The following is a 21300-nucleotide window of genomic DNA, read 5'->3' as shown; positions in this document are numbered from 1 at the left end:
CAAGCCAACCATTTCGAAAAGCAAATCATCAATCAACTGAATTTCAAGTTTCCAATATCATCATAATGAGTTCCAACTACAACCTCAGAAGCGGCAACAACCCAACCCAGGACCAGCCAGGAGCGATGGCTGGTGGGATGGGCGGCGACCAGCCCGAGTTCCAGTCTCAGGGGCAGCAAAACCCCGAGTTCCAGTCTGAGGGTCAGCAAAACCCCGAATTCCAGTCTCAGGGCCAGCAAAACCCCGACCTCCAGTCGCAAAGAAACCCCAGGATGCAGTCGCAAACAAACCAGAAGAGCCAGCAGAGTAGCTTCCAGACCTCCGAATCCTCTAAACAGGTACGCATCCAGTTCCCTTAACTCAATTGTAGCAAGTTCCTGATTACTAAATCGTTGCGGTCGGCGACAGACCTCCAGTAACGATGTCCAATGGGGCAATCAGCCTGGCCAGTTTAGTGCCTCGGAGACGAATCCAAAGCCACCTGGATCCTATCATTTGACTGGCGACCAGCTCTCTCATCCTCAGGAGTAGTGATGCTTTTTATGTTTTGACGAGGTTCAACTCGAGTAAGCTGCGGTATTGTAACATGATAAGTAAAAAGTTCAATTGTATCTGCAATTATGTATGCTTGATTGAGTTTTGGGGATGAGAATGAATTGAATATCGAGATCCTGTTCATATCAGTACGGAATGGTCTGTCAGCTTTTGACATCCAGTAGTCATCAGTGTCACTACTTTGGTGCCTTCGGAATGAATGGAGTCAGCCCACTACCCAGCTGGTCAACAGTCAAACACCCTTGTGGCTGAGAGATACTCACTGTGCAGTTGGGCGCGGGAGTAATTGAGATGACCAACCTCGCTCACACAATGATTGCACGGAGAATGAATGCACCAATAGCCAATTTGTAGAGCGTCCCTCAGTCATCACCCAGTTCCTAGAGAGACCGGTCATTCTGGAAACCCAATAGACGTGTACAACTTGGCATCAATCGAGGCGTGGAATCGTGGTCGGAGAGGCTTCGCAATGCAACCCACAGAAGTATGGTCAGTATCAGATCAGACTAGTGGATCGTTCTCGATCAAACCACAGATAACTATAGATTAGATGATGAAACAAAGGGGCAGCAAGAGAAAGCAGCCTTGCAAGGCATTTTCCACGATCCATAATCCACGATTTTCAAGTCTAGACGCCCAGGAGGCTCCGCTGAAACGATAGAGTCAAGGCCTAGACGAGACGAGCCAACACCGCATCTGAGTGGACGGACTTGATCAATTCCGATAGATATCCTCTCCAGTACTCCGTACGAGTTTCATGATTATTTACCCAGATAGGTATGTCGTTCGCTGGTCCATGGTAAGGAGAGCGGATTCTTGCCGAGCCCTCACTCAACTCACTCCTCAGCCGGAACATGAGCTCGGGCTTCTGCATAACCTGTGGATCGGTAGACAATTAGGCTAGACGCACACGTCGGATGGGTTATCCCATGCGGTATCTACATCAGGCCTGTCCAGATGGCGATGTGATTGTACTGCGCCTCGAACCGGCCAGAACAAAGCCAATCGTGTTTGAAGATATTGTGTAGCCTGGCTGTGGCGTCTGCTCGTCGGCCGAACGAACGCTTAACGCCGATACCGGATTCGGCAATCTGGCCCGGTTGCTGTTCCGAGTTTGTCGCAGTCGAGGTCGGTTGCTCACCATCCCAGCTGAACTAGTGGCTGAGCTGCTAATAACAGGGCGAGCCATCCCCAGTCGAAACAAATAGACTGATTCATGGTCAGTTTGAGTACTTGGACGGAAAACACATTTGCCGTTTTAAGCTTTGGCAGAGGCTTGTAGTCAAGTTCCACTGCCGATGATTCTCCTTTTGGCCAATTAGTTGCTAAAGCTGATCAAGCAATAGTGGTCAGATGGCTTGCAGGAGTGGCTGTGCGGCTAGTCACTACCTAACTCCTCCGTGCCGTAGTAAAAACAGGGACGGAGTAGTACGTAACTATCTAGATAGATAGCAGATTGCAAGATAGATTAGAGAATTCTTCAACCTCTTTAGCCGTGCCAAGCTTTCCCTCAAGATTTCACAATGATCCACCGTAAACCAGAAAATGGGAGACGTGGGGACTGTGGAAGCCGAGAATTAGCCAAAGTGGTCTTGAGGCCTTCTAGAACAACGCTGATATCCGAAAGAAGGCAGAGCAGTGATCTCCACGAGCTGCTCGGTCTAGTCATTGTCTATCTCATAGTAGATGTCAAAAGACGACCACTATTAGTGAAGATTCAACTTAGCAAAAGCCTTTCGTCTGCACTGTCCTTTTCGTCAGTTGGTCCGCATACGAAGCTCTACCTCTTGTCTCTCCGTCGTCTGTTTGTTTCGTGCTAACGACTGGAATGTAATGATTTCTGTCCCAGGGATACTTAAATATGCCCAGAATTCTTGGATGAAGCACAGATGGTTCAATGTCGAGTTTCATGTCTCAGCAACATAACAGACTCAAATATGTGACCATCCGGCATTTATCCATTTCCAGGGAAAAAGGTCTCATCAAATTAAAAGCAAAACTCTCATATCATTGGCCAATTCAGAGCCACCAACGTCATTTTCATTCTCAAAGACGGACCTAGGGTTTGAATGGAGCATGTTCCGAGAAGGGCAACCAATTAATTTAAAGCCTAGTGCCATGGAAAAGGGATGAGGAGCGCAGTTTCGTCGGACAAACAGACTTGAAACAGCAAAGCGTCAAAGGACAAAACACCAAACGAGGACCATCTTGGACGGATTTATTTGGGGCGAAGGTCAGGGGTACCGAATAATACCGTACCCTACCTTAATAGTATCTGATGGGAAATAGTTCTCGTATTCCTACCTGATGATGAAAGATAACATAAGCTCAGCATAACATGCAGGCAGTCAACTGGTTGCATATCTCTTGTTGACAGGATCTCCAATGATCGACTAGAAAGTAAACAAACTGCCAGATCTTGGTCAAGATCTCCTGATTGTCCACAAGACTTGCCATATCCAAGACAGTAACAATACGGGACTGAGAAGGGGTGGATCACCTCCTTAGGGTGCAGCATTGTTAGCCCTAGAGCTCCAACCAATCAACAGCCACAGCATACGAAGGACTCCGCTTCTCGCGGCTGAGTCAGCGGGGGGACGCGCAAGCCGCTCTACCTAAGGTAACCTGATTTCTATTCCTGGAGAGGACAAAGTGCCCACTTCGCAGGCCTCCTAGATAGTAGTGTCTCCTCCAGACTCCTAGATCTATCGCGACCATCTGTGGTACCTCCCGACTCCTGTTGTTCTGCTTCACAGTCTCGGATCCCTCATAACCTATCTGTCTATTTGCTATCTTTCAACCTTTCCACGGTCGATCTACTGCAATCTGCCTGACCCATCCTACCGTTACTGCAACTTCGACTGCCTTATCCTATCACCTTTCTCACCGTTTCCATTGATTTCGACCCTTTGGTTCATCTTCTCGACTTCATTTCCCTATCCATTCTTTCCTCGAACGATATCCTTCTAGAAACTCGCATATACGTACATCCTTGAAACCTCTATCACGCCCTTCTACCGTCATTCGCTACATACATATATTCAGCTGCCCGATCACTCCATCACTTACCCATCGTTGATCGACCGGACGCTTCATTCGTTCGATATCGGAGGTACTCGCAGTCCATCAACAAAATGGCGACTCTGGCAGAACCTACGGTCATGTCATCATCAACCTCGCCCATGCCGACCGTGTACGAACAGGACATTGACAGCTTCATCAACCTCGATCAACTCACCTACACATCCGCCGAACCGGCCCGACCAAAAGCCATCCTAGCAAGCCAGCCTTCTCTCCCCAGCTCAGATTTCACCGCCGGCGATGTTCGCAGTGCGACATTCGCTGCCAATGGTCACTCACCTATGGCTTTCCAAGGGCCTAGCCACCAATATGACGAACACAAGCAGCAGACTGGTCTGCCACCAGGAGCTCTAGCTCAAGCAATGAACTTCAATCAGATGGCCGGCGTGACGTTCGGTAACGCCAGCCCTGCTTACCAGATGAATGGCGACATGTTCGCTAGCAGCCACATGAAGCGGGAAGACACTTCATTCGATTTCAACAACATGTCTTCTCGTAACCCGTCTGAAATGGACTTGGAGTCTGACGGCATGGGCGCAGTTCCTTACTATCTCTCACCGAATGTCAACAAGAATCAATTCATCGATCCCAATGCCCTTGGAGGTCACGAAGTCGTTCCTGCCGGGCCTTCCACTCAGGTCGGCCGCATGTATCCAGGAATGCACCAGCAACAAGCAGCCATGGCAAAGGCTGCTCAACAACAACAAAAACAACATGAGATGCTTCGTCAGCAGCAACAGCAGCAGCAATTTCAGCAGCAGCAGCAACAGCAGCAACAACAGCAGCAACAGCAGCAACAGCAGCAGCAACAGCAACAGCAGAGCCAGCCCCCTCGCGCCACGAACCCTGCCGTGGAGGAACGTATTACGCGCCTTTTGCAGCAGATGAGACAGAACGCTATGGGCACTGTCGAGGACACGCCATCGCCCTCGTCGTCCTTGCCTCAGATGGCAAAGATGAAGAAGGACGAGCAGGATATGGATGAAGATGAAAGGTTACTTGCCAGTGAGGAAGGGAAGAAACTCAGTAGCAAGGAACGTCGGCAGCTGCGCAACAAGGTTTCGGCACGCGCTTTCAGGTCGCGCAGAAAGGGTATGCTTTCAACTCTCGAACAGGGACCATATCCGCAGTACTAACATGGACTAGAATATATCGGCCAACTTGAGTCAGAGGTCGCTGCACGAACCAATGAAGCCCACGAACTACGTCTTCAGAATCGTGTTTTGTACGAGGAAAATGCTCGCCTCACTGACCTTGCTCGCATGCTCCTCTCCTCCCCTCATTTCTCTCAGTTCCTAGACGAGATGAGCGTCAATGGCGTCCCCGCTGCCAATCTTCCTCAATCTCAAAGCCAGGTCCCTCAATCCCAGCAACAGCAACAGCAACAACAGCAACAGCAACAGATAAAACCTCAGTCTCAAACACAACCCATGGGGCAGCCGTCCATGCAAGCTAGCATGCCCAGAGAGGCCACTCCTAATCACGGTCTCCCAATCCCTCAGAACCCTCAGGTTGGCATGGTCATGGTTCCTAATCAAACGATGGATGTTTCTGCGATGAGCCTTAACAATGGGGCTTGGAACACCGGAATTGACATGAGCTATGGCAACACACCTGTCTTTGCTGTCCTGGAGGTTCCCGAGGGTCCCGCCCTCGACACAGAGATTCTCTCCGGAAAGAGCTCGACCTTGTTCGGAGCATGTCTGCCAGAGGTATCGTCTGCGAAGAATGAACTCCCTATGATTGAGCGGGCGCCAAACACAGAGGAGCAGATGGATGATTCCCCTGTTGGTGTCGAGAACCCAGATGTTCAGATTGACGAGTCTGACCCTGCTTTCGCCCTCTTCGCCGACTCCCCCGCCAGAGACTCGTCGTCAGACTTCCCTGTGGACTTCTCTTGCACCATCCAATCTGAAAAGTCGATGCCTGCATTTGAGCTGATCGTCGAGAATGAGTCCAAGGCTATTGCAGACCGCTTTGCCCTTCTTTGCCACAGTATGGAGGCAGCCTTCCAACGCGTCTCTATGATGACTTCCCATCTTTCATGATTCCCCCACGCCGCGCGGCCGAGCATTTGTGATACGTATAGGATTTGTAAATTTCATTTTCGATAGTTGTACTGATTTGGCTTGTGAGCATCAATCTCCTGTGAGGATACATACTCCCCCTCTTTCCTTTGTTCATGGCATTTGACTGTACATCTGCGTCTTGCGCCTCCTTCGTCTTCTCTCCCTTACCTCTCGTTCGATTGTCAATCCTGGTTATTGGAGTCTCGGTGTATTGAAGAACAGGTCTCGCTTCTGTTTGGGAAGGGAATAGGAATTGGACGCCTGGCCCATTGGCCATTAGGAACCGACATAGCTTTAGTCGAATAAGATCAAAAGTCAGAATAAGCTGCAGCTATTCAAAATAATTATCCAATCTAAGAACTGAGTATTCGGAGCGTTTCAATCGGTGGATGTAGTCTATACCTCCACCGTCAAACCGCGCCAAGATTCTTCGGGCGGAGGCAAAACTAAAACCAAATTATTCTGGATGACTTCAGCAGCTCCGATACCCTGACTCACAAACAAAGTCACTCATCCAGGAAGAAGTCACCTAATTTCGGATCCAGACCCGGCTAGCTCTCTGTTGACTCATTCTTGGATTCTGCAATGATTGCGCAGTGCCATTCGTTCCTTCGGTGAAAGCTTTTCAGCAGCCACATTGGCTTCCCTTCTTTTCTCCGGGAGGCTCTTCACCAAAGCCTTTCGCCTGGCTCCGTCGCTAGCAGGCTCTTCTTGCTTCTCCAGAGCTGCGTCGTACCTCAAGTCGCGTCGTCGGGTCTACGAAAGTATATCTGGGCCTCCCAAATCGCCAGTCTCACACCAGTACTTCGATCGTCCGCTCAAGGCTCGTCGAACACGCGACCTTCGCCGCGAGATCAATCCGGACGCCTATCTTCTCAGAGCCCCCAAACTCGAATTCAGACGAGGGAAAACCTACATTTTATACAACCCTGCTACGCGCCAAGACTCCGGCTTCGTCTCTATACCTACTTCCCCTGTGGGAAACAAACCAATGAAGTTCTACTATCAGGTGCTGACGACGCCGACGGCCGATACGCCAGGTACGACCGTCGTCCTACATTTCCCAGACAAGCGGTATTTCTTTGGGCAGATATCGGAGGGGACCCAGCGGGCGTGTACGGAGCGCGGTGTCAAGCTATCCTATCTCACGGATATTTTTCTTACGGGGCGGACGGAGTGGGCGAATAATGGCGGGTTGATCGGTGTGATCCTCACGTTGGCAGATGGGCTGGCGAGCGCCGCGAGTGCGCTGGAGCTTACAGCGCGTGAGAAAGAGGCCAAGGGCCGTGGCGGTCCGCATGTTAAACAACAGTCCCAGCAGCAACAGCAGGACGGGCAGGCTGACAGAGGCACGTTGACGATTCATGGTGGTCGGAACCTGACGCACACCCTGGCCACTGCGCGGAGATTTGTTTTTCGCAAGGGGATGCCGGTTTTCACGAGGGAGTACGACTCGGAGACTCTGTCCAAGTCTGGCTCTCAGGCACGCGCCGCTGATCCCTTCGAGCAGCCGACCTGGTCGGACAGAAACATCAAAGTGTGGGCCATGCCCATTCGACCCTCGCCGTCGCAGCGGTCGAGAAGGACATCGCCTCAAGCCGGGCCTCAGAGTCCGAGGAAGAGGAGCTTGGACGAGTTCCAGGAGCGCGACGCTGACAAGCCTGCTCTGGACCAGCGCGCCCAGGACCACATCATGAGGCAATCGGTCATCTCCGACATGTTTAATTCGTCGTGGAGGATGGATGCTCTCGTTGAGACTCCTTTGGCAGAAGTCAGGATGCCTGCGATCATGTTCATCCGGGACCCCGAAACCAAAGACCTCAAGCCGTACAATGGCCCTGCTCCTGGAAGTGACAAGCCACTTCCTGACATCAAGGTGCTCGTGCGTCAACCCTGGCCTGGAGCCAGTGTGGAGAAACTCCCACCCACGACACGGTGCGATGAGGCAGTTTCTTACATCGTGCGCAACCATGATCTCAGAGGTAAATTTGATCCACAAAAGGCGAAGGAGCTGAAGGTTCGCGCCGGTCCCAACTTTGCGCGCCTGACGAAGGGCGAGAATGTGCTGTCTGAGGACGGAGAGACCGTCACCCCGGATATGGTCTTGGGTCCAACACGGCTCGGGAAGGGGTTGGCAATCATCGATCTGCCTACTTCTGACTACGTGGATGATCTGGTTGATCGGCCGGAATGGAACTCGGCTGCTGTCACCACGGGACTAGAGGCCTTCCTGTGGATTCTAGGACCTGGTGTGGGTGACCATCCTCGCCTCCGCGAGTTTGTCGCTCGCATGTCACACTGCAAACACACCGTCTCCAGCACGGATTACTGTCCCAACTACTTGGCACTGAGTAGCGTGGCAGGTTCCTCCATCAGGCTGGCTAGGTTGCGCGGCGAGAATTACCCCGTCCCGGTTCACGATAACAAGACCCTGCCACAGCCAGGTACTCCTACGTGCGAATCAGAGACGACCAAGGAAATGATCCGCAACTCGCCATTCGAACCGATTAAACCCGGCCTGGTCATCGACATGGAACCCAAGTTCGAGCTTAACCGCTCAGAGGTCGTGCCACTGTTCAATCCTGCCGAGACCGTGCAGAAGATCCCTCGCTCCATCGAGCAGCGGGTGACTGCCATCCGTAGGCGGGTCATGAAACCCCAATTTCAAGAGGAACTGGCCGAGTTTCGTAAAGACCTTCCTGGAGCCAACGTCGAGATTGTCACTCTGGGAACTGGCTCGTCCTCGCCGTCTAAGTATCGCAACGTCTCCAGCACTCTCGTCAATGTGCCTGGGGTGGGATCCTATCTGCTCGATTGTGGCGAGAACACCATCGGCCAGCTCAAGCGGATGTACGAACCAAAGAAGTTGCAAGAGGTGCTGCGAAACCTTCGGCTGATCTGGATCAGCCATCTCCACGCTGATCATCATCTTGGCACCGCTTCCGTCATCAAGGAATGGTTCCGTGCGAACTACCCGAACGGCGTACCCCGAACAAGCGGCGTCGAGACCGACATACGCAAGATCCTCCAAGACAAACGCCTGTTCGTCGTGTCCGAGGAGATGATGATCGGCTGGCTCGAGGAGTATGCTGGCGTCGAGGACTACGGTTTTGGAAAGCTAGTGCCTCTGGCTGCTCATCCCAGCTACGTCAACGGAGACTTCAAGACAAAATTCACCTACCGTCACTGCCGTGACGACGGCTCCTACCCCGGGTTTGAAGCCGACGGGAGCCGGCCTCAGACGTCCACCCTCGACTTCAACGACGATTCCTCCCCTGTGACCCCGCTCCTGCGCCAGGCCACGGGGCTCGCCGATATCCTCACAACGAGGGTCTCTCACTGTCGCGGTGCCATGGCCGTCTCTCTCGTCTTCCCGGACGGCTTCAAGCTCTCCTTCTCCGGCGACTGCCGTCCCTCCGCCAACTTCGCCACCATCGGCCGCGACTCAACCGTGCTCATTCACGAAGCCACCTTCCAAGACGACATGGCCGTCTCCGCCATCGCAAAGAAACACTCCACCACCTCCGAAGCCCTCGAAGTCGGCCGCATGATGCAAGCCCGCACCGTCGTCCTCACCCACTTCAGCCAGCGGTACCAAAAAGTCGCACACGTCGATCACGGCGCCGGCCCCGCAAAACCAGACCCCCAACTTAAGCCCGCCCCCATGGTCCGCGAGGACCTCGACGTTCCCGACGACGAGCCCGAACCCGCAGCCGAACCCTCAACCCTTACCGTCACGGAAAACAAACCCCCTCTCAAAGCTCCCGTCACCGCCGCCTTCGACTACATGCGCATCCGCGTCGGCGACATTCCCATCGCGCAGGCCTTCGCCCCTGCGGTCGAGAAGCTGTTCGATATCCTCGAGCGTGCCTCAGCAGTCGAAGCAAACAGGCAGAAGAAAATCCGCGAAGCGGCCGACGCCCTTGCGAAAGAGCAGAAGAAGCAAAAGAACAAGAAGAAGGGAGCCCCGCAGCCTGAGCCTGCGTCTGCATCTGCTCCCGCTGCCGGCGAGGCCATGGATATCGACCAGGGTCGGTCTGTGTGGAGCGCCAGCGAAAGCGAGAGCGGATGGGGCTCGAGCGACGATGAGTGGATGGATCGGTTCTGGCGTGGGAAGCACAATCGCAGTCGTAGTCAGAGTAGGAGTATGGGTCGGGGCGGACGGCGCTCGAGTCCAAGTATGCGGACGAAGAGCGGTGATGCTGTTTAGAGTAGTCCAGGATGGATGAAAAGTTGTGAGCGAATACATATAGACAGCTTGGATCCGTGGCTGCGTTTCGTGCCATGTATGCTTGCATATACATAAGACTTTTATCGGTGATATAATTTACCAGCCAAKCCACAATATTACAAAACGTGCTATTCAAGTACATCCATTATCTCAATTCTACTGGATTATATGAAGTTATTACTCTCTATAAACTGGTCCCGAAGATATTACTAGAACCCGGCAACAGCCTTCTCCGCATCGTCTTTACCGTACAGGCCCTCCCCAAGATTCTGTACACACTCCTCCCTCCAGTTCGTGGGCGTGAACTTATCCACAATCTCCTTGAACGCATCGAGCGTGCAGAAGGTCTCGTCGCCGGGGAGATGGTTCTCCGCTTTCGCCGCGCAGCCGGGAATCCGGACGGGGCGGTCATTGTATCGGATACGCACGTAGTGGTTCTGCAGCGCCTGCCGAGTTGAGTTCGGGAGAGAGGAAAGCGGGGCGCGGTCGGTGTCGGACGAGGGCGAGGCATCATGGCCGGTGAGGTACGAGAGAAGGCCTCTTTGCTTGGCGGACGGGGAAGGTGAAGACGCGGGGGCGTTCTCTGCGCGGGAGAAGAGTTCAATAGCGATGGAAGAGGTGAAAGGCGGCCATTTGGCGTCGAAGGCGCCCACGCTGCCCAGGATAGCGGCGAGGGTGGTATCATGGCACCCGCTCATGGCGAACTTGATCGCCTTGCCGTTCTCCGCGGACGAGCCGGAGGCGGAGAGCTCGCTGCGCCAGCCGCCGTTGGCAGCGGCGTTGACCATGCGGTCGACCACGTCGCCCATCAGGGCGCCGATCCCGAGTTTCCGGTATTCCCTGCTCTCCGCGTATCCGGCGAACCACTCGTCGACAGCGATGGTGTTGGTGTACTCGCGGGCTTTCTTGTCGTAGAACTCCGCGGGTAGCCTTGTGGCGGGACCGTGGGCGTCGGTCGCGTTGATCGTGTCTTGGATACCGGAGAGCCGGGGATGGGAGTCGACGGCGATTTGGGGGGAGGCGTCGGGCATCCATTTCGACCAGATGCTGTTGAGGTAGTTCATTTGTTCGGTCTCGTTCCCTGTAGCGCTATCATTAGGCTCAAATTTCACATCTTTGATTCTGAAGCAGAAGCGTACATCTTTTCGCAGCACGATCAGCGAATAGCCGGGCCAATTGCCTGAATCGCCGGCAGTTACCCTCATTGGGAAAGAGCGTCTCATCCGAGAAAGAGCGAGCAACAATCACCGGCGGAGGGAAGTCTTGCGTACGCGCACTGGCCGGGTACAGGCCCCAGAAGGCTTGCTGGAGAGACTCGAGAGCACGAGGGATAGGCGTGGCGCGAAGATACATATCTTCCGTATCCGATTTGATCTTTGGCATGAAACCCAGCTGATCGACGTATAGATGTCTCAGGCGCTGGCCCAGCTCAAATGTGGTCTCCCGCCCTCTATCTGTCAACTCACCATGTTGGCTGTGAAAGTCGCGAAGCGTATATCCAGTCAGCTATCGAGTCCTCTCTACTACCAGTTGCGTCCTCGGAAGTCAGGGGACCTGCCAGATACCCTCTATGTCACMCGACGCACCCACGGCAACAACGGACTCGTCTCTGTCACCAAAGGCTTCCATTTTTCTTCGCCATTGGAAGCCATTCCACGATGAGAGGTCTTTCTCACTGGCTGCCATCTGGATCATCCGACGCGCAACATTGCAATACGGCCAATCTTTGAGCGGTCATCAAGTTAGGAACGAGCAGTAACGCTAAGGGCGATCGCGAATTCGGTGCGGGGGTCCTTACACGGCGCGAGGCCTGCCTTGAAGATGTCAGCTCGAGCCCCATGCATCAGTAAGGTCAGAAATGGACATGTTACTCACATTCTGAAATCGTGAGGAGACCGGTGTCCGTTCACCTTGAATAACCGTTCTTAGATCCAATTGCTCGGAGATATTTCGACAGCAGGAAATATCATACCGTGACGAAGGAACTACATTCTCACTCAGTACGCTTGATTGACTCGGCCCGGGAAAACATATTTTATCTCATCACGTACCACCTGTACCAATTGAAGCTGAAGCTCCTTTGGATAGAGCTTCTCGAGCTCTTCCTTGGAGTAAGGCTCACGGGGCACAAGAGTCGTCATTGGTAACCGCTCACGTAGGACTGAAGAAGTAAAATGATTCTTGCGACACTAAAAAGGGGCCTTGCACAGAAGGAGCCCAGAAGAATAGCAATTGGGTGCAAAATCAATACTGCACCTCGTACTGAAAGGAAGTATCTACGGTGACTCGGGTTGGGCGCTTGATGACGCCAACGGACGGTGCGCAGGGAAGGGGCCAATCAGTGCAGTGCCGAGGATCACCTGTCGCTCTCATCGAGATCGACGTCTCTTTAGTCCCTTTTCCATCTCTACAATTCCTGGATTCTCTCCAGACACTGACCTCGAGAAATTCTTTCACTACGGACGGGGTCAAGTGAATCATATTTAAATAATTGAGCTGAGTAGGTTGACTATGTGCGATAACATACAGACATGAAGGCTTGGCGCAGCCAAAAATTCAGTTAGCACTAAGCAGCATCAGCGATGACGCTTGCTATTCAATAATGTCAATAGTTCCAGCGTGTTCGCTTCGTCAAATAATACTACCTCTTCTTCGCCTGTTTCGCTTCAGCCTCCCGCTTCATGACTCTGAGACGGGACCCCAATATTTGAATCAGCACATTGCCTGGAATTAGATGAAAGCTCAGACCCTGGAGGGAGTGCGGCCAATACGCCCAGACAACCGGTCCATCGCATCCGACGCGATTCAAGGCCGCTGAAGCCAGAGTGCGAGAGGTTGGGGTGAATAGGCCCACGGCCACATCATTCCCATGACTATTAGTATTTCCCACTCGTAGCCCGAGAACTTCCACATCCTTCCCGTCGAGCGTCATTTCAGCTTGCAGCGACCGGGTGAAGGATTCCACGAATGCCTTGGAGGCGCTGTATACTGTGAGGGTCGGCATCACATAGGCTGCTGCCGAAGAGACGTTGAGGATGAGACTCGGGCTATTCTTTTCCAGAACTGGCACCAGGACGCGCGTGACTTGCGCCGTAAAAGTAGAATTAAGGCTGATTGTTGCCTGCACGTCTTCATGTGAGAGCTCCGCCAGCCGCTGGAACGGGTTCACTCCTCCTCCAGCATTGTTGACCAGAACAGTGAGACGGGCGTCGCCAATCTCTTGTGCAATCCAACTGAGATCTTCAGAGCTTTTAAACGCGTCGAAGACGATGATCCGAACCTTCGCGTTGGGGAACTCGGCCAGCAGCTCGTCCCGTTTTCGTAGTAACTTATCGTGGTTCCGACCGTGTAGGAAGACATTGAATCCACGCTTGCAGAGTTCCTGGGCAAACCCAAAACCTATTCCATCGCTGGCGCCGGTCACCAGAGCCCAAGCATCTTTTCCGGGGGGGTTGTAGCGCGAAAGACTGGAGGGTCGAAGGTAGCAGTAGAAATGGCGGGCGACTTGTACGGCAAGATAAAAAGTGGATGCAGCGCCAATATAGCCGATCGCGGTTTTTAATGCCTCCGGTACTTGCAGCATTGTATAGAGGGTCGTTGGCGATAAGTAGCTCCTGGATGGGATGACGGGCGTAGGCGCAAAGGGATGCAGTTTCAGCTCAAACTGCGCATGAGAGTTATATATATACCACTGGCGACCTCGACTCCTGTTAGTCAGCGCTAGTCAATAAGATTTTAGTCGGTGGGATTAGAGCTGTGCGAAAAAGAGTCGTAGTCATTGGAGTGTATTCGTCTTACTTCGCTATGTAGAGGAATAACTGGTCGGTCTCTGACGGCGCAATCGTGCGATGAGATCATCCATCACGGGATCGTGGCCGTGTCGACCATCGTGATGCGCAACTAGTCTCATTTTGTCAGGGACCAAGCATGTTCGAGGGAGCATCTTCTCATGATACAGCAAGCATGTTGGATGTGGAAGTTGGGGAATAGCAATTACACTATTCGTCTGGATAGCTCTTAAGAAGATCCAGAGCGAGGCAGTTTGACACTCATTCACAGCGAACGCTCAATGCCAAGCCAGCCTACCCCGGCTTATCTCCAGACCACACTGCATCTTCACCTTTATCAACACTCGACCCTCTCGCTGCCATTGACATCCAAGGTATTGATAGCACGGTTGTCTGGACCGTGTCATTCTACCTTCTGCAATATCATATTGAGCTAGACGKTGTCCGTCCTACGCAGGAACTTCCCTATTGTGTTCTGGTTCTCTCCAGTTCTGCGCTCACTGGGATAGTATATACCCTCACGTGGATGCAGTGTTCGGGGATATTGGATATTCAATATTACAGCACCTATTTTCTAGTCACAGTTGCAGCGCGCCTCGCCATGAGGCTGAAGGTCTGACCTTCTTTCGACATTCTCTAATTGGTTTTGTCCTGCCATTGTCGCACCTTCACCCTCAAGTAGCACATTGGATCACTGAGTTGTCTTACTTCACTGCGTCGCCTTTTTGAAGCCTCTTCACTTGGCATGGATGTAAGGAAGCCTGCTCCCTGGTCAATTTCCTCGTCGCAACTATGCCGGGAACCACGGGAAACGCCACGTCGTTGACGATCCATTGGTTTGCCCAAAGCAAAGCTTGTCTCTCCGATGGAATTGACAAATCGTCGCAAATAATGATCCATTGCTGAGCTGACTTACGTTGTCTCACAGATTCCAAACCAGCAGTTGGGGCCGCCGGTACAAAGCAAACCGGGCCATCTGGCCACGAATAAGCCTCGAGATGCTAAACCGCGCTTACTTCTGATGGGACTTCGCCGGTGAGCTATCTGCGTCTGAATGTTGCTTAGACATGTTACTGACTTTACTCAGGAGCGGCAAGTCATCCATCGCCAGTGTTGTCTTCCATAAGATGCCACCAAATGAAACACTGTTTCTGGAGTCAACGACCCGTATCCAGAAGGATTCGATTCAGTAAGTGCCCCCCTGCACCGCCGTATCTTGTTCTTACACGATCTTTAGCTCTTTCATGGACTTCCAAGTCTGGGATTTTCCTGGTCAGCTAGAGTACCTCGAGCCGTCATTTGACCTGGAAGATATCTTCGGCAGTCTAGGCGCGCTCGTATGGGTGATCGATGCCCAGGACGATTATCTAGACTCCGTTGCTCGGTTGAACCGGACCATTCTGACCGTTCAGCAATACTACCCGAACATCAATATCGAAGTCTTCATCCACAAGGTTGACGGGCTTTCAGACGAATATCGTACAGATACCTTTCAGGACATAGTGCAGCGCATCTCGGATGAATTAAGTGATGCAGGTTACGAAAATGCTCCGGTACACTACTATTTGACATCAATCTACGACTACTCGGTTTTCGAGGCTTTCAGCAAGGTGATCCAGAAGCTGATTCCAAATCTCTCCACCCTGGAAAATCTGATCAACACACTTGCAAATAATTGTGGTTTCGAGAAGACATATCTCTTTGACGTCCTGAGCAAAATCTACATTGCCTCTGACACTCGTCCCGTCGATATGTCATGTTATGAAATGTGCTCGGATTACATAGACGTGATTGTCGACGTCTCTGAGCTGTATTCGTGGGATCACCCAGACCGCAAGCCCAAGGGAGATCAAATACAAGAGGCAGAAAGTCATGTTGTCTTGCACGATGAGACCATGATACATTTGATGGAAATGAACAAGTCAGCTTGCTCCGACGCATCTATTGTTGAAATCTTTACTGACTATTCAAGGTACCTATGTCTTGTCTCGGTGATTCGTAATCCTGAAGCGAAAGAGAAGAAGGGGCTTATCGACATGAATTGCCGTACGTTCCAAGACGCGCTTAATGATGTGTTCTCAAGGAGCTGGGAGCAAGACCAGGATACAGATCAGGCAGATGAAGAGCAGACGCAGCCTCAACTGGTCGAGCATGGATCAAGAAGCTGAGCACATGGAACGACACTCGGAACTTGACGATTATTTGAGAAACTTGACGAAACCCTCTATTCTGGCCTATATCTTCGAAGCCTGAGGTGTTTGGCTATGGTCCTATGGTAGCTTTCACTGTCGAGACCACTGCTACTCATGATATGTTGATACATACGGTACATTATTCTGAATTCAAAAATTCAATTTGACGAAGCTAGTAGACCGTAACTGCGTCTATTAGAGCAGCGGCGTACGCATCAGGCACCAAGGCATCAACTACCACAGACCCACTTACCGAAATTTTCCCTTTCCTGAGCTTTAAAAAGTTTCATTTCTCATCTTCTTCATCTTCTTCTCTCCCACTCATACTGCATTTGAGAGAGAGCGATACCTCTCTAGCATCGAGCATAATGTTGGCTTGATCCACTGACATCGCAGATCCAGCGTGTTCAACAACTTCAGACATTCCCAACGACCTGTTTAACTCACCATGATGGTAAGTGCATCTGCTTGATTTTCGCTCGCAACAGAAATTCTTCTCCCATCTCTTAAATGATGAAAACCTTTTCCACATTCGCAGTTTCCACGCTAGCCGTCGCTAGAACCCATCTTAGACGTGCTCTGTGCGCAATTTCTTCCTTGGATGTCTGACATTTTTGAACACTTTTCTTCTGCTCTTGCAAGATTGAGTGAGAGCTTTTGCTGATCGATATCATTAGTTTTCTAGGTTTTAGTTGTCAACGACTTCCCGCGTTTGAGATTTAGTCATAAACGGTGGTAACGAAGATAAATTGTGGGCTGCGTTATAGCTTCTAAATATTCAGACATTTCATGAGCATTATCAAGTGGCTAGACGCATATTGTCGCAGGAGCTATAGATCTTAATGATAATCGCGAGCCAATGTTCGTCCAAATTTTCTTGCTATTGGGATACTAGTAGGCGTTGTAAGGTGCTGTGTTTGCTCGATGAGATAAGAGTGAGATCGACGCAGTGTGGTGAAGCGACAATAAAAACAGCCAGCAATCTGCTTCATAGGTAATTTTGCTTAATGATGAGCCGACAGTTCTCTCAATCAATTCGATTATATACCAGTTGCACATCGCGCTCGCATACCGTCAACTCATCGCCCAGACACAGCTGGCGGGGAAGTCGGAATTACGTCGAAGCTATCTGTCCTCGGTCTTCTAGGCCGAACTTGCATACAAGCTACACCAGCACAGAACAATCCCAAATGCCATCCAGCATAGTCTAAACACCACAACCAACACCATGTCCGAACTCCGCCAAAGACAAGTCCCCCAGCAATCTTCCTCGACATCCAACAAGCCCACGAAATCAGCATCGCCGCGACGAAGCAGCGATGACCGAGGGATCAGCGTCAGCGACATCATCCGCGTGCTGCTCACGCTGGTCGTAGCATCCTGCGGGCTCTCCTACTACATGACCGGCGAGTCGGTTCTCTGGGGATACAGGCCGTGGTTTACAAAATGGCCAGTGTTGGTCCAGTACATTGTAAGCCCGTCCCCACGCTCTTAACTGTCCTCGTCCCGCCGTGCTTCAACGACGATGGTACTAACAACGCACCAGAAAGGACCCGTCTACCTAACACCGGACCAACTCGCCCTCTACAACGGCACCGACCCCTCCCTCCCCATCTACGTCGCCGTCAACGGCACCATCTTCGACGTCTCCGCCAATCCGCTCGTCTACGGCCCCGGCGGCGGCTACAACTTCTTCGCGGGCCGTGATGCAACCCGTGCGTTTGTGACGGGCTGCTTCCAGGACGACCTCACGCATGACCTTACGGGTGTGGAGGAGATGTTCATCCCCCTTGAGGACGAGGAGGAAGACAAGAAACTGAGCAGTGGAGAGAGGAAGATCCGGCGGGAGCAGGACAGGAGGGTGGCGCTGGGCAAGGTGCAGAAGCAGGTGGCTCACTGGGAGAATTTCTTCCGTAACCACAAGAAGTACTTTGAGGTGGGGAAGGTGGTGGGATTGGAGGATTTGCCCAAGGAGAAGAGGGAGCTCTGTAAGGTGGCGAAGCAGCAGCGGCCTAAGAAGAGGGATGTGGTGGGTTGATATTATCCGTTGCGATGCTGCTCTGGTGTGTATAATGGTTACGATCAGACTAATATCTACGGATCGGTAAAGCAAAAGTTGGAACAGATTTCTGAGATCAATTTCAGTCAAATTTACTTGACATATGCAGTAGCACGTGCTTTCACACCAGAATACATCATTCGCCCAGCCAGACTTTCCGAATTTTATAGTGATATCATTCGTAGCATAAAAAAAGGACCGCGAGAAATATTCGTAGGAAATCGTTTACTCAGCGGTAACGGCACGGGCTGTAAGCATTTAGTTAGCATATCAACCCTTCTAAAAAGATCACTTCTGTGGAACTTCTGCAGGCTGGGGCGACATACTGTAGATGGTCATCTTGGAGTGGCCAACGACCTTCTTGATCTGTCCCTTCTCCTCGAGATCAGCGAGGGCTCTGCGGGCCAAGCTGCCGTTGATCTTCAGACGGTCGACAAGGGTGGCGACGGTGATGAGACGGTAGGACTGGACATCCTTCTGGAGTCTCTCGGCGGTCTGCTTCTCAAGGACGACGGCGTGCTGGGCCTTGTCCTTGACTGTACGATGAAATCAACAAGTCAGTATCCAGTATTCGTTCAGTCTCCGACTCTGAGTCTCGTTGAATCCGACATATGACAAGCTCTTCTTCCCGACAAAATAGGAACCGATGTGGTATGTTCATTTTCAAGTGGAAAGATGATGGCTTCAACGGTGCTGGGTGATATGATGGGAAGACGATGGAATTGCGTACCCTTGCCCTTGGACCACTTCTTCTTTTGCTTTCCTGCGCCGGCGGCCTTGAAAATAATGTTAGTATCGCCTCACATTCTTCATAATCTTAATGGAACAGGGCGTCTCCAAAACGTACCATTTTGACTGTCTGATGCGGATGTTCGACGGAAGAGCTGCACAGAACGTCGGCTAGAAGTTTGAATACCCAAGTGCGAAATTGAGTGGGGGATGACTCAGCATCACGTGGTTCTGAACCCTAAGCCCTCTTCGCTGATGCTGGCTCGGCTAGCATGGCTCCGTCCCCAGGATTTGATTGGCCAGCGGGAAGTATATCCAGGTGGCATAGATGGATCATACTGACGAACACCTTGGGGGGCTTCAATACCTGAGCTGGTGATGGCGATCTTGATCCGTCTTTCTTGAGTTCCTTTTTGGGTATGTCATCTGCGGCCTGCAGAACACATCGGCGCGAAGGCCTAGAAGAAGGATGAATACTCGATCATAAGAATCCAAATTAGTGGTCATAATTTCCAACGGTAGCCCAACTGGATTTAGCATCATCTGCTCGTGTCCGAGCAATGATTATTTGATGACTTGTTATTCACGCTGTAAGCTATTTTAAACTGCTGAGCGCCGTCCTCCGATTCGAAATGACCAAGCACGTATTCTTCGAGCGTTCCGAACCATAAAGCTGGCACGTTATCTTGACTTAAAGGCAACCATCTTACGTCGTATTTTCCACCTTCACTTCGCGAAATCGGGATTGGGATAACTGACGGATGTCTGTCAAGCGACCAATACCGGATAGCGGGGACAATACTATTAGAGGTAGTTACAAGGAACTCGGTCCTGGAAGGGTGCCAGACTACTTGTCGGACCGGATGGTCGTGAAGTAGAACTGAGACGAGACCGGGCGCTGTTTTCAAATCCCAGATCCAGACAACATTGGGCCGTGTCTGATCGACTGTACTGAGAAAAGCACCGTTGGCACTGAAGGTCATGATTGATGCGCCCCGAGGTGGACCAGTGGACTCTGAAATCATGCTAAAGGCAGAAGATGCTGGCAACTCCGTGTATCCAAGTCTCCCATCCGCCGTCACAGATTTCTCGTGCCAGGCGCTTAGCGAGGGCTGATCCATTGGGAATGCATGTGACAGCGTCATCGAGCAAGAAAACTGGACCAGTGATTAGCGTTGCTCGTAATCACAATGGGACTCTACAAGCAAGCAAGAGAGCTCGGAGGACAACGACTTACCGTTTTGGTGTTCAAGACATCTATCGTCCCATCAACTTTCCCAACAGCTAACAGATCCGAAGTATGGCCTTGGTTAATGGCTGGGCTCCATTCTATGCTTCTCACCCCAAGGTCAAAAACGCTTTCTGATTCAGGCGAGCCGTTGTAGGTTCTAAAAGGGTTTCCATCTGCTGTATATATTAAGAGTTTGGTACCCGTACTTGCCGCATCCCAGACGGCGATCCAGTTCCCATCGGGGCTCCATTTCAAGCCCTGAGCATCTGACGTCGGTAGGTTGACACGGTTAACAAGCTCGTAGGACCGATATTCATGGATGGTCAACAAGTCGGACGTTTCCGGCTTCAGTAGGATTGCAAACTGTCTCGTTCGCGGTCGAAAGCCGAAGCCATTATAATGAGAGAACTTTGGAGATTTGATGACCTGGCTTCGACCACTGTCCAGGGAATAGATCGTTAACTTCGTGTTCCATGCATGGAATACAATAATCTCGTTTTCATCGGCTCCAAAGTCAATGTTCAGAGCACCGGATTCGATATTTTCGATCTCAGCGTGCAGCTGCAGGGGATGCAGGTCCCAGACCAGAATGCGGGTATCGCTAGCACAGAGGATACGTCGTCCTGCGCTCTCTTCTTGGCTGCCGATGGTGTCTGACTGAGCGAGCTGCTTTGGGCGCGAAAATCTCAAAAACCTAGTCGGTGTCTCTTTGAGCTTAACAATTTCTACCTCCTTAAAGTCCAAAGACACAGGATTGAGGTGAATGATGAGATCTTTGCCATTGAGTTGAGCTGCAAACGCTCCGTCCTCCGATAGAAAAGCTGCCGATGAGCCTGTCACCCTGGTCATGAAGCTGTCTGATTTTGTGGTATGTGCACATTGAACTTACCTGCAGCTCCTGTGGAGTCCATTATTGTTCGCTACAAGCGTATAACACGCAGCCGGATAAATTTGTCAAACCTGCAGCGAGTTATCGGGAGCGAATAAGACAATTGTTACTCATAATGCTGCACGTGAGCTATACCACTCTTCTAAAAGGTTACAGAAGAAATCCCAATTGACTGTTGCTGTCTTTCATTGACCGTTTCGAAAGATAAACACTGCCAAGCTTCTGTTCGGATTATATAAGCCAGTAGACAGCAGACCTGCGGCCGGGATTGGAGGTCATTCTAATCACAGTGTTCTCAATGAATGCACGTCCTAGTATAGAGGCTGAGAATCTAATGAAATGATCAAGTGTCGACCTCAATAACCTCGGTTGTTTACGAAACTTCTCGATTTCTACTCTGTACTCATGGCAATGCCCACACCGGCGATGCTCACTGATAAGATAAGACCCGCTCTGTTGTTTTTCCGTTCCGGATA

The 21300-nt window shown here is 51.4% G+C and overlaps 9 protein-coding genes across 9 annotated transcripts; 5 read left to right on the top strand and 4 right to left on the bottom strand.

Annotated features, from left to right (window-relative positions):
• Positions 1-65: 65 nt before the first annotated feature.
• Asppvi_002220 (uncharacterized protein) lies at positions 66-531 on the top strand (the record flags this gene model as incomplete). The annotated part of the gene is made up of 2 exons (XM_043298212.1): positions 66-338; positions 409-531. The coding sequence occupies 2 exons, from the start codon at positions 66-68 to the stop codon at positions 529-531; spliced, it is 396 nt and encodes a 131-aa protein (XP_043154147.1).
• A 3158-nt stretch (positions 532-3689) lies between these two features.
• Asppvi_002219 (bZIP transcription factor) lies at positions 3690-5684 on the top strand (the record flags this gene model as incomplete). Its single annotated transcript, XM_043298211.1, has 2 exons — positions 3690-4728; positions 4783-5684. The coding sequence occupies 2 exons, from the start codon at positions 3690-3692 to the stop codon at positions 5682-5684; spliced, it is 1941 nt and encodes a 646-aa protein (XP_043154146.1).
• Positions 5685-6290: 606 nt separating this feature from the next.
• Asppvi_002218 (ribonuclease Z) lies at positions 6291-9915 on the top strand (the record flags this gene model as incomplete). The annotated part of the gene is made up of 2 exons (XM_043298210.1): positions 6291-6319; positions 6429-9915. 2 exons carry the CDS (start codon positions 6291-6293, stop codon positions 9913-9915), a joined length of 3516 nt encoding a protein of 1171 aa, XP_043154145.1.
• Positions 9916-10145: 230 nt separating this feature from the next.
• Asppvi_002217 (putative acid phosphatase) lies at positions 10146-12077 on the bottom strand (the record flags this gene model as incomplete). The annotated part of the gene is made up of 7 exons (XM_043298209.1): positions 10146-11017; positions 11076-11390; positions 11523-11660; positions 11735-11750; positions 11812-11846; positions 11909-11921; positions 11988-12077. The coding sequence occupies 7 exons, from the start codon at positions 12075-12077 to the stop codon at positions 10146-10148; spliced, it is 1479 nt and encodes a 492-aa protein (XP_043154144.1).
• Positions 12078-12577: 500 nt separating this feature from the next.
• On the bottom strand, positions 12578-13519 carry Asppvi_002216 (putative short chain dehydrogenase/reductase; the record flags this gene model as incomplete). The annotated part of the gene is made up of 1 exon (XM_043298208.1): positions 12578-13519. The coding sequence occupies one exon, from the start codon at positions 13517-13519 to the stop codon at positions 12578-12580; it is 942 nt and encodes a 313-aa protein (XP_043154143.1).
• Positions 13520-14469: 950 nt separating this feature from the next.
• On the top strand, positions 14470-15892 carry Asppvi_002215 (GTR/RAG family Ras-related GTP-binding protein; the record flags this gene model as incomplete). The annotated part of the gene is made up of 5 exons (XM_043298207.1): positions 14470-14475; positions 14653-14759; positions 14812-14913; positions 14962-15645; positions 15697-15892. 5 exons carry the CDS (start codon positions 14470-14472, stop codon positions 15890-15892), a joined length of 1095 nt encoding a protein of 364 aa, XP_043154142.1.
• Positions 15893-17144: 1252 nt separating this feature from the next.
• Positions 17145-17954, top strand: Asppvi_002214 (putative heme/steroid binding domain protein; the record flags this gene model as incomplete). Its single annotated transcript, XM_043298206.1, has 2 exons — positions 17145-17387; positions 17463-17954. 2 exons carry the CDS (start codon positions 17145-17147, stop codon positions 17952-17954), a joined length of 735 nt encoding a protein of 244 aa, XP_043154141.1.
• A 246-nt stretch (positions 17955-18200) lies between these two features.
• On the bottom strand, positions 18201-18825 carry Asppvi_002213 (40S ribosomal protein eS25; the record flags this gene model as incomplete). Its single annotated transcript, XM_043298205.1, has 4 exons — positions 18201-18223; positions 18302-18511; positions 18706-18751; positions 18823-18825. The coding sequence occupies 4 exons, from the start codon at positions 18823-18825 to the stop codon at positions 18201-18203; spliced, it is 282 nt and encodes a 93-aa protein (XP_043154140.1).
• Positions 18826-18942: 117 nt separating this feature from the next.
• Asppvi_002212 (WD40 repeat domain-containing protein) lies at positions 18943-20846 on the bottom strand (the record flags this gene model as incomplete). The annotated part of the gene is made up of 4 exons (XM_043298204.1): positions 18943-19137; positions 19415-19861; positions 19942-20768; positions 20825-20846. The coding sequence occupies 4 exons, from the start codon at positions 20844-20846 to the stop codon at positions 18943-18945; spliced, it is 1491 nt and encodes a 496-aa protein (XP_043154139.1).
• Positions 20847-21300: the final 454 nt, after the last annotated feature.

Source organism: Aspergillus pseudoviridinutans (genome assembly GCF_018340605.1).
Source record: "Aspergillus pseudoviridinutans IFM 55266 DNA, scaffold_2, whole genome shotgun sequence".
Taxonomy (NCBI): Eukaryota; Fungi; Ascomycota; class Eurotiomycetes; order Eurotiales; family Aspergillaceae; genus Aspergillus; species Aspergillus pseudoviridinutans.
Note: the sequence above shows the minus strand (reverse complement) of the source record. Positions and strands in the feature narration are given on the sequence as shown.